Here is a 16,459-nt window from a genome sequence, read left to right as displayed (position 1 = left end):
GAAGCAGATTTGCTCTTCCCTGCTATCACAGAAAAGGCCCCTCGAGGCGAGAGCAACCACATAGTATCAATACGGACATTTTCCCAGCGATGGCATGGCTAGTTGATTCATGCTTGGTGTCGTTTGAGCCACCCAGATCTCCTCACACGATCATCTCTTATCACCATATCGTGTCATGAACTTCTAGTCTTGTACTCTCGGCCATCATGCATTGTACTGGTTGAGCAAAGTCCTGACTTGATCCTCATCGTTCGCCTGCATCATGTTTCCCATCGCGTGCTCGTTCATGTGCTGTATCACGTTGGGAGGCTCTGCTATCGGAGCAGTGTTGAGTTTGGCTCTCATGTGACACACGTCATCGTACTGCGGAAAATTAGCAGAGTAAGGCCTCAGAGCCCATAAGGTACTAACCAAGATCTTGGCTTTGGGATAGATGTCCTTCAGCGGCTCTATCATCATCTGACAGACCAACACGGCGCCGACTCTGTTCTCCTGGCCAGGTGCTGAGTAACCGATCTGATCAGGTATGAGTGTCAGGATCTTCGCACATTGATGTGCACAACCAGAGATGGCTGCATCATGTACTGGTTTCGCTAGGCCAAGGTCTAGCACTTCTGCCCACATCTTCGTCAGCTCGATGGCATGCGACAGGCATTTTAATCTCATATTCTGTGCGAAACTCAGAGGTGTGTTCCGCAGCGCAACTTCAGAAATACATTCTTTTGTTCCTGACACGGTCAAGCGATGCAGGTCAAGTTTGCATTGGAGTCGCCAGGTATGGAGCATAATATAACTCGATAGGCCTGGCGCATACATTCGTTGTCGCAGATGCGCTTTGTCCCATCTGATGTCTGTAGGGATTTGCTGCTCAATTGCATCTATTGCAGAGTCTAGGCGGAGGAACTCTTGTGCCGAGGTGTATAGACTCTCATCTGTGGACAAAACTCGCTTGGTGAATCTTCTCCATGTTAGCCTGATTCAACTCGTCGGTGGAACAACATACTTGTGAATTTTGTTGCGTAATAGGTCCAACAAACGAATGGTATAGGCAGATTCGTCCATGCCCTTGGCGTTGCTGACCGGTACGCCCTCCTCGATTTGAGGACGAAGTACCTCTGTGTCGGTACGCTGTCCGAAGCCGAAAGCTCTCTCGATAGTGGGGAGACGGATCTGCATGTTCTCAGCAGGGACCAAAATCAGCTCGTCAACACCGCCGGAACAGAACTTGTCGAGGACAAAGATAGACCACATGAGGCGTCTTCTAGACTCTTGCTCGACTACTGACAATGTGGAGTCTTCGTAATTGAGACGCTTTGCGAATGCAAGACGGGCCGCCAGCCCAAGTAACATGAGAGCCTTTGTTGAGTGTACGTGATAGGTGAATTCGAAGAAGGCAAGTAATGTTAAAGCTTGCAAACGAGGAATGGTCAGATCTCCGAGATTTCGAAAAGCATCAAATTCTGCTTCATGCATCCATCGTGCTGCTCGCTCGTTGTCTTCTTGGGTCGTTGATAATACTCGAAGGGCACACCCACAGACGACTTTGAGCAGAGAAACATTCACGGTATGGGTGTGCCATTGTCGTAAGAAGGTCGGTTGATGCAAAAAGCTCATGCAACCAACAGGATATACAAATCGGAAGAAGGCTTCTATGTACTCGGCGATGACTTCTCTGTCTAGATCTAGACTGTTGGAGTTTCAGTCATGATCGTCATGGTCTAGTAGTAGTTGTCAACTTACTAGTAGTCGCGTTTTATGGCTTCCGACACCAAGTCGGGAACTGGTTGACGGGCCATAGGGGCCGGGGCTTGGTAGATTTGACCCGGCTGCAAAGTTGACGACGGCAAGTCATGAATTTGATTGTGGCCAGGAACATCATAACGAGGTAAGCTGGTTTCCCAATTGTGATTGCCATCATCTAATTGTCGTCTAGGATATACACATGATTGATCGCGTATGGCACAAGCACTACAGGGCTTCTCTCCAGAGCAGCGAACTTTCTGGCGACGACACCAATCACAAGCTACTCGTTTGGGGGCACGGTCTTTGGCCTTTTGAACGCGATTACGCGGTGTGGCGCGTGGACGTGGAGCAGTGGCAGTATTTGTGATGTTGGAGCAGATGTATCCATTTCGTACACAACTGCCACAAGCCTGGCGAGGATTCGCGGCATCTGTTTCGCAATGTAGTCGTCGCGTGCGACACTCGACACAACCAACGGAAGCAGTCGAAGTTGCATCAAGGGTCCTCCCGGATTCTGCCGGAGTTTGGTCGGTGGACATGGTGATGGGAGATGGTTGTTTAGCAGAAGGACGTCGTTGCTTATTAATGGCAAGAGTAACAGGTTGGCTGCCAAGAATGGGGCTGGGGAACAGTTCGTGCGCCCGACCTGTCCGATCAGCAACCACCAGTCGTTTTTTCTATCGTGTTGCGACAATTTTGTCTGGTCCAACGACTTCTGAAGTTGCTAGCTACGATGTCTCGAGCTCGTCTTCTGGCCTTGTTGACCAGAGGTATCTGAATGGCTATGCAGTGCCTTCCGAGCCACAAACAAAGAGCATGCTGATTGTACTCTTAGCCCTAGGTAGATCCCTTTGACAAGCTGGGCTTCGAGTTCATTTTTGCAACAACTTATGCAACCAATGCCTCAGCAAAGGAGTTTGGATTCAAGTGATGCGTACCGCTTACAAGCATTCAAAAGGTCCAATCATCTCACCGTGGAAAGGAACGGTTTTACCAGATAGTGCTTAGGCTACCTCCCTCAGCACATCATCCGCCCTCTTGAAGCCTACCAATGGCACTCAAAGTTTCAATGCTATGCTCTCCATAGTAGATCTGTCATTCCACGCAGAAATCTGGAATCACTGTCTGAGTTAGTCAAGCTTTCAGAGCTAACACTTCGATATGAGGTTGTAGCCTGCAAAGTGCAAACAGCATGACCCGTAAGGTTACAGTCTATGAATGGCTTCGATACGAGGAGAGGGCACCAGTAGCATAGGCTATCACAGGTTTCGATACAACAAGCTAATTTCCGGATCAGTAAACATTTTTTCCTGACAAGCTCTGCAGATGTAGTCATATATCGCTCAAGATACTCTACATCTTAAGAGCTAGATTTAGGTATCTTCTTTCGTTCCTTTCGTCTAGTCGTTATAGAACAAAGGTGAACTGGGTTAATGCGATCGGCATACAATGGATTCGCAGATCGTCGAATGAGCTGATCGTTCGTGCGCCGAGACAATTGTTCACGACTTTGACTTCTCGAGAAGCGTGTCAGTGACTGCGAGCAAGTAGCACATTCGCTCCCCAGACAACAACACTTCACCACTGACGTGCATCTGGACCAGAAAAATATCTTTCAGCAGACACCAATGCATCTGGAAACTGTGAAGGAGTCTGCCACTGCATCTCGACTGATCTTTGCTTCTCGCCAACGTACCAAGGCTCTTTGCAAGCGTCGTCTTTTCTGTGAGTGTTTTTCGTGAGAACGTGAGATCTCTCTTCAAGCTCTGCTGACGATCAAGAAGGCAGTCGCACCAAGCAGGCCGAGCACGAGGCAGAAACTCTTGCTTGGTTGTGGTTGAAGTGCCGCTTCAGTCTTTGTGCTTGAGCTGGTCGCGCTTTCTTCTTGTGTACCTGCAGCTGCGCTCAGAATTGGCTGCGCAATCCTAGTCACCATCACTTCTCTGTCTAAGCCTCCCCTTCACCATCACTTCTAGTCGAGCACTCCCTTTCAAAGCATCCTCATTTCAACAATACTATGAAGATCATCAAGCATTCACCAGTCCCGTCCGCCAGTGGGAACGCCAAGTATGATACACTCCCCGACGACTTTGAAATGCCCGCCTTCATTAAATTCATTCCTGTATGTTGCATATTGAAAAGACATCAAAAAACCTACTGATTCGTGTTCGCAGCTTCGCCAATGTCCTCGCATGCAAGACACGCTGGCCTGGATGAACGCTGTTCAAAGCGATCTAGATGACTTCACCTCGTGGGATCGCTACCGCAACGGCGAGTTGTTCACACGCACGCACTCAAGTCTCCGCTTCTGTCAGGTTGCACGCATCACTCCTCAGACCACCTTCCAACATACTATCAAGCCAATCAAGGATTACATCAAGGAAGACCTGTTACCCGCCATCCGCCTCCTTACCAAGGCAAACAGAGACAGAATTGCGCAATTTACAGAATTACACGAGAAGTGCTACTCAGAAGAATTCATCATCACGAAGCGCAAGATCGAAGAGGACCAGCAAGAACAGCACATCACCAAGAAGAGGAAGCAGGACAACGAGAAGAAGATCGACAACATTGTGGATGGTCTTCACAGTCTACGCAAGTCTGTCAACGAGCAAGTTGGTGAAACTTTGCCAGGCATTCGCTGTGCTTTTCATGACTTCGAAGGAGAGATTCTCAAACTCATGGCTATGGATGTCTGAAGGATGGCAAGAATCTGTCAAGGAGTCAAATTGAACAAAAGAGATGGTGTCGCTATTAATTGACCCGACGTTTTTCTGTCTTATACTTGTCAATGGTTCTATATTTTGCTAGTATCCAAATAAAATGTCGAGGCCGTCTCAAGGCATCATCCTCAAAGCTAGCTCATTGTCGCGAAGAAATGACCAAAGTGTGTGTGCTGTAAAAATGTACAATACTAACAGAAATCAGACTAACATCCACTAAGATGCGAGTGATCATGAGCTCTCTGTGGATATGGCTACACTTAATAAGACACTGTGCTTTTTCACAGCGTAAATCCTGCTCCCTACGTAGTTTGAGGACGATAGATTGAATCAGCAATTACAGACTTTAGCACATGAGACGATTATAGCAGCTTACATCGGGTGACATCCCAGCATAGAAAAGCAGATTTGGGTCTTCGGAGAAGTGATTCTATGCTCATCCGAAGCCATGTAGTCAGTCATCCAAGAAGTCACAGTGTCTTCACCTTGATCACATCAATTGACAATTGACATCTCGAATTATGCCAGGAGCAGCGCCTCTTCTTGAAGTTGTCACAAGAGAGTGGTCCATGGTCTCGTATAAAGCTTTTGTTCAGTCATGAAGCAACGGTGACTTTATCGTAGCAGCTTACATCGGTTGATATCCTGAGATAAAACAGCAGAAGCTAGCTTTCTTCTTAGATGAGCGATAAACAGTGATATCAAGCTTTTAAACATCAGAGTTAATGACGTTATGACAGAAGCGTGGCAGTAAAAGCAAGTGGAAGGTTTCTTATAGACGTTTGACGTTTGAAGTTTTCATAGTAACCGCAAGCTGTGACATGAGCTATGTGTGCTAGTATCTGCATGTTCTTCTTCTCCTTCTTGCTTCCCGTGTTCTTGCTTCTCTTGTTCTCGGTGTACCCCTCCGATCCAGCTACCCCAGATGGCCCTAACTATAGTAGTTGAGGGGTACCACAAATCGCGCGACTTAGTAACCATGTGGTGAGAATCACCACGGCCACTAACGAGTGAGAGGTGACCCCAGAAGAGCTCCTTGGTCGGGAAGTTGACGTTACAAGGGGTACAGTGCAATGGAGAATTGGCATCTGCCAAAACCTGATCATAACTTTGCTCCAAGTAGATAAGCGCGCCAAGAGCATCCGGAGAGGTAGCAGAGCACATTGAGCAGTTCTTGATTGCCCCTGACAGGTCTTCGGCCTCCTCGCACATGCGTTGTTGTACGTGACGGTGGAGAGCGAACTCATTGAAGTATCCCTTCTCGCAACCAAAGGGACAATGATGACTGCTTTTGTCGTAGAAGCGCTTGAAGTGAGCATCATCTTCCATGTGCTTGTAGAAGCTGTCGATTGTGTATGACTGGGCGAATACCGTCTTGTAGTTCGGAACTGGACAGGAAAGTACGACGCCGGTTGCAGTACTAGCAAAAGCATTGGTGGTGCGCCGGTTAATTTGCCTGGTGGATGGTGGCATGTTGTTGGCACTGGAAGTGATTGCAGCGGCATTGGCAGTTGTAGAAGTCGAAGGAGCGGAATTTGGAGCAGCAGAAGTTGACGCTGTGGTGGAAGTAGTTGCGGCAGGAGCAGTGTTAGCCTGTCGGCCAGACTCATATTCGTGACATTCGGAGTCGAAATCGGGTGAGAGTTGTCTCTTGCGACTCGGTCTTAGCTGCTTGATGGGGATGCCATCTTCTTCATCGGACTCCACTTCTTGGTTGCGAGACACGAATAGTCCATCGTTGGTCTGGAGTGAAGCTTGGTTACTTCTATCAAGACCTGGATGGAAGTGATCGGCGGACTGCTCAGATTCTTGGTTGTTCGAGGCTCTTGGGGACGACAAGGGTGTATCCGGGTCCTCGATGTGCTGAAGAGGTTCCTCCACGGGTTGAATACTGTCTTCAATTAGTGCGGCAGAGTGTTCGGCATGCTGAGGAGGCTCTTCTTGATTGACTGCATGACGAGAGCGCATGGTGTATGTAGAAGACTCTTCGGCTGGTTGATGAGACTGAGCGGTGTGTCGAGGAGATCTCTGGGCTGTTTTGAGAAAGCCTGCAGTGTGGTGCAGAGAATTCTGGACTGCTTGACGAGTATCTTCGGTTGGTGGAGCAGCACCAGCGGCTGCCTGGCGAGAGTAATGTGTTGGTCGGTAGTCACAGGCATTAAGAAGCGATTGAATCAAAAGAGATTGCGCAGGACGAGCAGGAGGAGCAGCGTCGTGAGCAGCTTACGAGGCTTGCAGAAGAGGCCTTGGAGCGGCGTCTAAAGCAGAGGTGAAAGATTTGCCAGGTTGCACGAAGTCGAGAAAGAGTGGAGTGATGAAGACAAGAAAGAGTTGAGGCTGGTGCCCTTCTATTGATCGATAATATATGACCTCGTCGCCCTACTTCTTGTTCTTCCTGTCATAGTCGACCACATGTCGTCTTTGGTGCTGTCTCGCCATCTTCCATCGGACATAGAGCATGACAGCATCCTTGACAACCACGAACAGACATCCTCCTACGACACTTCTGCCCCATTTGTTTTGAAGTAGACCTGTGGCTCTACCTCTACCCATGCCCCATTTTGACATCGGAAGAGTGGTCCATGAGCGTGGCAGGATGTATGTGAGTAAATCACCAGACACCGATGCGATTGTGGGGAAGAGAAGCGCGGACATGATAGTTTGAGCGAGTGAATTTGTGCTGAAGGAGAGCAAACGCTCTTCTCTGTTTTGCGGCGGTGGTGGCGGACGGATCTGCTGCGGTCGAGGTGGTTGAGGTTGTTGTGGTATGTTTTGGTTCTGAGGAGGTAGCGGAGCATCATCAGGCAATGGTGGTGCGTTGAGTGGATGAGCTTGACCTTCCTGCACTTCCAATAAGACATCATCGTCCTCGCCGCCTGCCCAGTCTTCCCAGATGTTGCCATCAATTCTAATTTCAAAGTTGTTGTCTTCCTCGGCAGCCTCGATCTCTGCATCGACGGCGACTTGAGCGTTTGCGTCTGCATCCTGCTGACCACTTCTGGGTTGAATCTCTTTGAGCCATCTCTTCTCCCGTTCCGACCAAACGCGTTGATAGTACGTGTTGTAGGCGGATCTGATGTAGGGGAGGACGGCAAAAGTCATACTTGCTGACGGCGGCCAGGAGATCATGTCGAGAGTATCGGAAGTGTCGCCTTGGGTGGCGAAGAAGACGATGGGAAGTACGGGAAGGAGAGAGTCTGCGAGAGTGGTTCGTGAGAGAATGAGGAGTGGTGTGATGAGAGGAAGGCCGATTCGGAGGCGCCAGTGCTGCATGAAGTTGCGCAGCTGATCGATAGGACGAGTTGATGTCCAGATGTTGTCAATCAGGGGCTGGAGGATTCGTCTCGAGTCTTGGGGACCGAATATGGAGGTGACGGTGTAGAGACCGTGAACAGCGCAAGCGTGGACAACAGCACTGAAGGCAACTGTCAAGGCGGCTGGGGCTACGGCTTTGGCAGCCAGTCTCTCAAGCGCTCTGACAACTTCGACGATGGGATCGCGAGGGCGTACTAGTTGGATACTAGATTTACACTGAGGGCATACGATGGCGGGTGGACCGAGAGTGCGTTTGCGGGTGGTGGGAGACTCCATGTCGGCGATCCAGTCGAGCAGACAAGCCTCGTGTGCTACCAGGGCACAAGGGCAAGGGTCTCTCCAGGCCGACGTCTCGGGACCATCTTCACTCTCGTCTGAGAAGCAGATCCAGCATTTCTTCAGGTCGTTATCGTCTGGTAGTTGTGGGGTCGAAGGCGCTTCGGGTGATGGACGGTCGACTAGCACGCTGCTTTCTTGGAGGGAGGATGTGGCTTGTGGCGAGGATTCTTGAGGACTGTGATCGTTGTTCTGGCGCTGCGACGGGCGGCGCGACATGGACTCCATCGTTACAGTCGAGAGTTATTTGTGCAGGAATGAACGATGATTCTGGCAGCCTGAGATAGAAAGAGCGATGCGCGCGTCATGCCCCGCGTGCATCGACCCCGCATCGGGAAGGCGCCATGAGACATCACTTTTGACGACCTCCTTCCCTCACTTTCACTCTTGTAAGGGGAACTCCAGAATGAGACCGCTTCTCCAGGAGTCCGGGCTCACTGAATCGAGATGATCGCTAGAGCGACCTCAGACCGCGCCTGCGACAGCCAAGATGTTGCAATGAGTTATTGATATTTCGTGAACGACGATAATGGCAAGGCTCGTCACATATATTCCATCTTTTGACCTTCGATTCTGCTCAATTCCTCAGCCCGAGAATATATCTACTTCATCATTGGAAGATCCAATAAGCAAGTGAACAGAATTGTTTTGAGCAGACGAGGGTCTCTTGTTCTATCAGGTCTGCCAGTGAGTAGAAATTGGGCCCTTGCAGAACTGACAAGCAGCCAGATAAATAGATATAGGTATTGTCGGACTGGCAACGTCAGTGTGTATGTCGGCTTCTCACTTGCCTCCCGATGATTTCACCAGATCAATGGGCCTCCATGCTTCTCACTCGTGCCTTTCACCTCGAGTCTCACTCTAGCAAGTCACACTCAACAGTGCCTACTTAAGACCTTTCCTTCCCTCCATCTTTCTCCTTCAATTTCCAACATCTCCTCAGACTCTGCCTACCTTCTGCCTCAGGCATTGAATCATTCATCTTTTCTTGTCAACAATCTTATCATCCTTACTCATCTCAAGATGGTACCCAACATTCCCTCCAACTTTGGAGATCTCGTGCGCTTCATGAACTCTCTCTCACCGGAGAAAAGAGAAAAGATCATTAGAAAATATCGTCCATCAGCACCAAGAACCCCGCACGACCCTCGAAACCTGACACAGCGCAGCATCATGTATGTCTCACGCTTGTTAAATCATGTCATATGTACTAACAACAACAGGGCACGTTCAATCAAGCAGCCTGTGAAGTCTCAAGCAGAGACAGACGAAGAGAAGAACCAGGAACGCTACAGGGAGTTCACAGAGTTACTTGAGAAGTGCTGTGACGAAGGCATTTGCTTTTGCAAGCATAAGTTGCCCGAGAACTACGGAAAGCGTTGTCGTGTGCTAGAGCGCATCATGCGCGAAGCCAAAGAGCAGCCTACTCTTTACTCATCCTGGTCGGTCGAGAATCTCCAGACTGAAGTCAGAAAACGCAACATCGCTCTGCCCAAAAAACGCTCTAAGGCCGGCCTTACCAAGCTCTTACAACAATCTGATTCTTCACGCCCTTTCCGTCTCATGCACTTGCCTGTCGAAGTTCGCCTGCGTATCTACGGTATGGCCTTCGACGGTGGTAGAACTGGAGACTTGGATGCAAGCTCCCGTGCTGATATCGCCGAGCCTGCCCTCCTCCGAACATCTCACCAAATTCGTGATGAGGCTACTGCGGTCTTCTACGGCACACCCTACTTCCGCTTTCATCTGCCATGGCTGGAAGAGGCTCGGGAGCGCAAGGAATGGTTCGCAGGTTCTGAGCTGAAATGGTTGCAGCACATCAGCCCTACAAATCTCAAGGACCTACGCTATGTCTCGTTCCGTCTTTCTCTCCTGTTCGACGTGTACGATATTCAGATTGATCTTGCCAGCCGCTCTGTTGACGACTGGCTGATACCATATGGCAGCATGCGCTTGACGTGTCCTTGTCAACGCCAGAAGAGATGGACGCTTGCGGAGTGGCGCAAGAAGACTAGCGACATGGCAAGACCCGAAAACCAGGAGATCGTCAGCGCCAATTTCGACGAGTGCGACAAGATTGCCGACAAGGCCATCCAAGACTTCCACGCTCTCTGCGGTCAGGGTGACAAAATTGAGCCCACTATTGCTGGTCTTGCCATCGTGGCTGAAGCTGCCCACTTCATTTTGGATTCTCGCGACTTCTGGATGTTCGCCTGCGTGGATTGGGATCATTATTGAGATAATCACGGCGACTGAAAAATGGTCAATCACAAGAGTGTGAGGTACAATTGTTTTCTCTCACCAATGCTACGACTAATTCTTCTCCAGCCATCAATCCCAACAAGAAGCTCGAGATAGGAGCAAAGAGTATCAACACCTAGACGAAAAATAACAACGACGAGAAACCACAGGGACCACGACTTGGGTACGTCCACTATACGCAGGATTGAAGAGCACAACAAGGAGCATCGAACGGGAGGGTCCTATCATCAGGCGGCGAGCAACACGTGGCGATTTAGAAGGGGTTTTCGGAACTCGTGGCCGCAGCTCTTCTAGTTTTTCTTTCTTTCTTCTTTTTCTTCTTGTCTCTGCTTCGCTCAGATCCTACTTGACAGCCAGAACTCTGGCCAATAGATGCAGTATATCAGTTTCTTTGATCTGATGTTCCAAGTCACAAAAGCCGTTCGTGAGAAAAGCGTGAAGTTCCTGTAAAGCACAACTCTTTAAAGCCTCTTTCAAGATTGTGACGAGCCAGCACTGGGGTTTGAGGCAGACGCTGTCACATGTAAGAGTGAGCGTGATGCAATGGGTAACAGACGAGGAAGGCGCGTGTCAAAGGCTGTCTTGGATCTTCCCTCTCGCCGAGCCATTGAATCGTCGACCGTGAAAATGCACGATAATGTACTGTTTAAGGATCTTTGTTCAGTGAGAGCCCAAACATTTGACTCCCTCTCCGAACACACTCCCACATCTGAAAATACTGTGGATTTACATGGCGATGTCATCTCAACCGTTGCCACATGAGATGTTATGATGTGTTGCGATGTTTGTATGCCTGATCAACGATATCTTCTTTCATCACATCCTCCTTGAAACACTACCAAATTCCATAGTAATAGCTTTTTGAGTTGTCTAAGAGAGCCCGACTCCTGCAAACTCTCCGTGGACAAACATAGGAAGTCAGGTATTATCTTGACACTTGATAGCCTCCTTTTATCAAGAGACTGTATCGGAGAAGATTTCTCAAATCAGATATGATATCTTCCATGCTCTGTTAGCTTGTTTCTTCAGAAACGAATTGCCCTGTCCCGTTGCTTAGTCTGACAAGCTTGCCATATAGTGGTAGCGCCACCCAGAAGATCACACAGCTGGTTCTAAACCAAAATCATGGACATATAGACTTATCATGTTTGTCATGAGCATCACCATCTACGAATAGTGGTGAAAGATATCATCGTTCACGAATATTCGACGCGTGTATGAACATTCCCTAGCCTCATGTGCTCAACCTATATAAGCTAAAAAGTTCAGGACCAGATCATAATAAAACGATGATGGCAGTCGGTTTAGTGGAGTGGTCTGGCCAGCCATGAAATTAATCCTGTCTAGTTTTTCCGGAAATTCGCTGGGGGCTCGCTTTTCTATCTAAGTACAACCTGCTGACTGTACACCGTTCCAACAACGGACCATCGTTCTAACCACGATACACCGTACCACCTGCTAACCGTATGAACTGATAACTGGCGGATGATAACGTTTTTACTCCATCTAAGCCTTACTACTTCATCTACTCTTCGTCTGTTCACGGCAGGTCAAAGATGTTTCGCGATTACTATTGGGCTTTGGATAAATTACAGGCGTAATGCTAATGGTCGAGGGTTCAATTCGGGGAGGCTTCATTCTTTGTGCTTTCCCTCACGACCCTACATGAAACTCGGGTCTGTCTGATCGCACAACGTGCATGGACGATGATGATTACATTTTCAGACTATGTTGGGCATAATGTCTGATATCCTAAGGAATAATCATCATCAGACAACATTGGATGCCAGATATGGTATCGCCTGAGGTGCCTGCATGTCATGCGCCCGCGAGCTCTCGAGAGACATCTTCTCCCGACTACGATCATTGACCCAATCAAAGCTATCGAGATATACATTTACGTCCTCAGTATGATCTGGACACAGATAAAAGCTTCGATAATAGATGCCTTGCGATCAGCATCAGTAGTAGATCTTAAATTGACTGTCAGGCATGCTGCTTCATGCAAACAGCAAACAGCACTCGACCCAAGACAATCAACGAAATTTGCAACATAAAACTCTCAGCATCCAACCTGCAGCCCAACTCTCAGCGGTCTGAGACAAAATAGAGCGCCTATCTCTCTGACGCGATAGATCGACCCTTTGGGCTTCGACTCTCACCGCCCCTTATGCGATCACAACCCAGCGACTCTTAAGCCTGACCTCACCTGTTTTTGCTTTTATGATTCAACACATTCAACTGTGGAAAGCCTCCGAATTATCTGAGGAGCTCTTTCTACCCCAGATCTCAAGTTCAAGCAGCCTGGGCCTCGCCTATATCACGACTTTGGATTCAGGCTCGCAAAACGCATCATGTCCATCTCCACCCAGAAATTGATTCTATATGACCCTATTTACAAGCCTTGCCTTAAGACCACCGAAAAGAGGCCTTGGAAAACGTTCAAGGAAGATCTCCAGGCAGCACAGAATCGCTTCGATACGGTCCTCGACGCTCAAGCTCGGGGAGTGGATCTCATGAACTTCACACATCATATGGTATGTCATCCTACTGAAAGACTCAGCGACAAGTATGCCCAGTTGAACTTACTGAGAAACCAGATTGCGGAAATGGAAAAGTACGCTACGTCAGTTCATGATCAATCCTTCGACGAAGTCAAAGAGGCCATATCAGCTTCATTATTTATCGCAGATGTACGCGCAAGAGCTCTGTTTCTGTCACACTCAAGGATACTCAGCTAATGTGATGTATAGAAAGTCATAGGGAACGTCTCGAAGGACATCAAGAAGATCGCAAAACTCGTCAACGACGTCAAACGCGACCAAAAGGTTGCCAAAACACTCAAGAACCTCGATGCTGGCATGTTAGACGTCGCTACTCCTATTCTCAGCCTCCCTAGGTCCAACGTGTTTCGCGAGACCATGATCAGGGGTTCGCTTCCTAAGTTCGACAAAATGAAGGATGTTCTTTTGGCCAAAGTCAAGGAAGCCCAGAGGTCTGCGACATGCAAGCAAAGAGCAAAATCTGGACACTCTTGTGTGTTTGTGTAGTTGCGGCTTATATTGCGACGAGATGATGCTGTTCATGCTTCTAACGATTTTCCTCTGTATAAGTCCGACGAGATGGACCAATAAGCCAGAAAAGACTTGGGGTTCATAGACCGACACAATTGATGCAGGTTGTCGAGAAATCTTGAGTCAAAGAGGTTCCAGAGGATCGGTAAAGAATGGAACGCTCTTCGAATCTTCGGGAAGCTTTTTGTATCGACATGGATGAACAGATATTCATTGAGTTAGGCTATGAATGATCCAAAGAAAAGATATGTTGTTCCAACAACATTGGCTGACATCCTGCTCGGCGGAAGGTGATGGACATATATGACCACTAACTACCTAATATGGATCAGGTAGACTGATGACGGTTTTGAAGACCAGACGTGTTGTCATTGTAAGATCGGTTGACACCCTACTCTATGAAAACCGTCGCATATTTATGACTACCAACTACCTGTTACAAGTCGGGCAGGCAGTGCATGGTATCAAAGACTCATCATGTTGCCTCCGTCAGATCGGTTGACATCCTAACTTTAGAATCGCGCTGCTCACTCGTTAGGCAACTCGTATCTCTATCTGAATCTAGGATCAGCTCAGGATGTTCAATGAACAGAATTGCTAGAGTAATAAATCAATTGACATCCTATTGTTGAAATAACGCCTTTCACCAGCAGTCAGCAGTCTTTACATCGTATCTTGGGCCAGCTCCGGATGTATAATAAGGAAAAGTGCCACGCCAACAATATCGGTTAACATCCTATTGTTGAGATGACGCTCTTAACCAGCAGTGAGCAATCTTTACATTTGGATATAGGGTCATCGGCGGATATGCAATGAACAAAAGTGCCAGACTAGCAACATCGGATGAAATCCTGCTCTGTAAATAGGGCTGGTCGCCCATAGTGTGTCCAATCGTGTGATTCGAATTGGGAGTGGACTCTGAATGGCACGAAGATCAAAAAGGAGAAACCAATTACATCGGTCGACATCCTCCACTGTCAAAGCGGAGCAATACATCATACCTCCAGGCTCCAAGTCCATCTTCGGAGAATAACAAGCTCAGTGGAGAAAATCGCCTTGCCAACATACCTGCCATGTCGTATCAGAATCTCAATTGAGGAAGGGTGTTGGTAACGTCCGATAGCTTGATTGATTTAACGGGCTATATCCTACTTCTTTGCCGGTGCCTTTGTAAAGAAAGAGCTCAGTTTCATCATACCGGTCGTGTTTACTTTCCCGAGTTGTTTTACACCTCTGCTCATGTTTTTCTTCTTTGCCTCTTCTTCCTCCTTTTTCCTTCTCTTTGTGGCTTCCCTCTCTTCGGCCTCCTCGTCGTTCATGGTGCTGCGTTTGCGAGAGATGTTGTCCGAGAGAGAGCGAAGCGCTTGGGCTCGGCGTTTAGCGTCGGCAATATGGTCGAGATGTGCATCGAGAGGAGCAAAATCCACTGGCGAAGAGGAGGATTTGAGAATAGTGTTTAGCGGTGTGTGAAGGGTGGAGGGAATATAATTTGAGAGGACCATATTCAATGCCGTACGAAGACGAAGAAGATTCGTTACGTTGTCGGGAGTAGACTCGGAAGCCGAGGTGAGGGAAGTAGCTTCAGTCACAGCTGAGGACTGTGAAGGCTGGGATTGTTCTGTGGCGGCTGAGGGGGTCGAAGAGTCTGTGTCAGGCGTGGGAGTTGGCTCGTCTTGTGACTCTGATCGTTGCACAGCTATCATGGGTATACGAAGAGCTTCTTGGACAAAGTGGGTTTCTATGGATGCAGGGAGACCATTGACAACGACACGTTGGGCCTTGGTGACAAGCTCAGCTAGCAACTTCTCGTTGGACAAACGGAACATCTTCTCATGACCAAGGTCGACATTGTCGCAAACAGCATCGGCTCTCTGCTCGAGGGATTCTTGTATCCTGGTCGAACGAAGTAAATGGCTCAAATGCTTCGCTCTTTCAGCTAGCTTGTCCAGGTGGTCATCGATTGTGAGAAAGAGTTGGTCGTGTGATTCGGCGGCAGGAATCAAGGCGGGAAGGAGGACGAAAAGAGGGTCGATTGGGGTGGCGATGTATATATCAGCATTCTCGACGGTATAGCCTGTCGAGACGATTGAGGCGTTCTCATGTGTTTGGGTGGTCGAATGGTCAGGAGCAATCAATAAACTCCGAGGCGTCTTTTTGGGTGCAGTGATCTTGGTGAATTCGAAAATTCCTTTTTCGGGACAGAACAGGTATCGACTGGGGATCGAAGATGCTGGGTTCGGTAGAGTGACAACGCGAGCGTCTGACGAGGCACCTTCTGGCAAGACGAAGGTGAGCGGAGGGTTGTTGCTGCTGGGCTCAAGGCTGGCGCTTTCAAGATGGCTCTCCTCGCTAGGTTCAGCAGCCTTAGCTGACGTCTTTGTTGCTCGGGTCTTCATGGCGATTTGTATGTGTGTCTTTGGTGCATAACAACAAGTATTGCAGAAGTCGACGAGGAGACGCGACTGTGCCCCAGAAAGCTATTAAACTTCCCAAAACAGACAGGATTGAGACGCGTATCACGCTCTCTTGGCAGGGCCCCCAGACCCTGGATCCGTCGGTTCGTGGGCGATGCGATGCACCTGGTCATGCACCGTTTCTGCATGCGTAAATTGCTCTGGACATCATCATTACAAGGCCAATATTCATTTAATCGCCGGACACTCATCCGAAGAAAGACTGAAAACTCCAGCTTGATTGATTCATGTGCTGCGGACTTCTGAGATACAAATAATCAAGGTTATCCGGTGGCTTCGAAGGAGCCGAAAACCAGCATTTCCTGGTCAACATCCCGGCGCATTGTGTACCACGCTTCACTGCGGTTACACTGATGCTCGACCTTGCATCTTCAACCGGCCGTTGTCTACATATGTCATGACGACCGTCTGTCAAACACTTAGCATCCTCCTAGCGACTCCCTGAAAATGCAGGTCCGACAATCTCCCAAAGCCAAAGGTATTCATGCTCCGAGAAACTTGTGTCGTTCGTCCACCATGAACTGCGTCAGTG

The 16,459-nt window shown here is 48.6% G+C and overlaps 7 protein-coding genes across 7 annotated transcripts; 3 read left to right on the top strand and 4 right to left on the bottom strand.

Moving 5' to 3' along the window:
• Positions 1 to 204: 204 nt before the first annotated feature.
• M437DRAFT_41777 (uncharacterized protein) lies at positions 205 to 2,282 on the bottom strand (the record flags this gene model as incomplete). Its single annotated transcript, XM_041020439.1, has 4 exons — positions 205 to 363; positions 412 to 958; positions 1,004 to 1,687; positions 1,741 to 2,282. 4 exons carry the CDS (start codon positions 2,280 to 2,282, stop codon positions 205 to 207), a joined length of 1,932 nt encoding a protein of 643 aa, XP_040882672.1.
• Positions 2,283 to 3,760: 1,478 nt separating this feature from the next.
• Positions 3,761 to 4,442, top strand: M437DRAFT_63201 (uncharacterized protein; the record flags this gene model as incomplete). The annotated part of the gene is made up of 2 exons (XM_041024212.1): positions 3,761 to 3,865; positions 3,918 to 4,442. The coding sequence occupies 2 exons, from the start codon at positions 3,761 to 3,763 to the stop codon at positions 4,440 to 4,442; spliced, it is 630 nt and encodes a 209-aa protein (XP_040882671.1).
• Positions 4,443 to 5,264: 822 nt separating this feature from the next.
• On the bottom strand, positions 5,265 to 6,434 carry M437DRAFT_81503 (uncharacterized protein; the record flags this gene model as incomplete). Its single annotated transcript, XM_041027567.1, has 1 exon — positions 5,265 to 6,434. One exon carries the CDS (start codon positions 6,432 to 6,434, stop codon positions 5,265 to 5,267), a length of 1,170 nt encoding a protein of 389 aa, XP_040882670.1.
• A 411-nt stretch (positions 6,435 to 6,845) lies between these two features.
• Positions 6,846 to 8,345, bottom strand: M437DRAFT_41658 (uncharacterized protein; the record flags this gene model as incomplete). The annotated part of the gene is made up of 1 exon (XM_041020415.1): positions 6,846 to 8,345. The coding sequence occupies one exon, from the start codon at positions 8,343 to 8,345 to the stop codon at positions 6,846 to 6,848; it is 1,500 nt and encodes a 499-aa protein (XP_040882669.1).
• A 1,023-nt stretch (positions 8,346 to 9,368) lies between these two features.
• M437DRAFT_15631 (uncharacterized protein) lies at positions 9,369 to 9,869 on the top strand (the record flags this gene model as incomplete). The annotated part of the gene is made up of 1 exon (XM_041018823.1): positions 9,369 to 9,869. A coding segment is annotated over one exon (501 nt), but the record flags the coding sequence as incomplete, so codon positions are not given.
• A 2,864-nt stretch (positions 9,870 to 12,733) lies between these two features.
• M437DRAFT_63198 (uncharacterized protein) lies at positions 12,734 to 13,955 on the top strand (the record flags this gene model as incomplete). The annotated part of the gene is made up of 4 exons (XM_041024211.1): positions 12,734 to 12,916; positions 12,980 to 13,072; positions 13,133 to 13,415; positions 13,786 to 13,955. 4 exons carry the CDS (start codon positions 12,734 to 12,736, stop codon positions 13,953 to 13,955), a joined length of 729 nt encoding a protein of 242 aa, XP_040882667.1.
• Positions 13,956 to 14,601: 646 nt separating this feature from the next.
• Positions 14,602 to 15,849, bottom strand: M437DRAFT_81499 (uncharacterized protein; the record flags this gene model as incomplete). Its single annotated transcript, XM_041027566.1, has 1 exon — positions 14,602 to 15,849. The coding sequence occupies one exon, from the start codon at positions 15,847 to 15,849 to the stop codon at positions 14,602 to 14,604; it is 1,248 nt and encodes a 415-aa protein (XP_040882666.1).
• Between the last annotated feature and the right edge of the window lie 610 nt (positions 15,850 to 16,459).

Source organism: Aureobasidium melanogenum (assembly GCF_000721775.1).
Source record: "Aureobasidium melanogenum CBS 110374 unplaced genomic scaffold scaffold_3, whole genome shotgun sequence".
NCBI classification, from domain to species: domain Eukaryota; kingdom Fungi; phylum Ascomycota; class Dothideomycetes; order Dothideales; family Saccotheciaceae; genus Aureobasidium; species Aureobasidium melanogenum.
The sequence above is the reverse complement of the archived record's forward strand: the minus strand, read 5'-3'. Positions and strand labels throughout refer to the sequence as shown.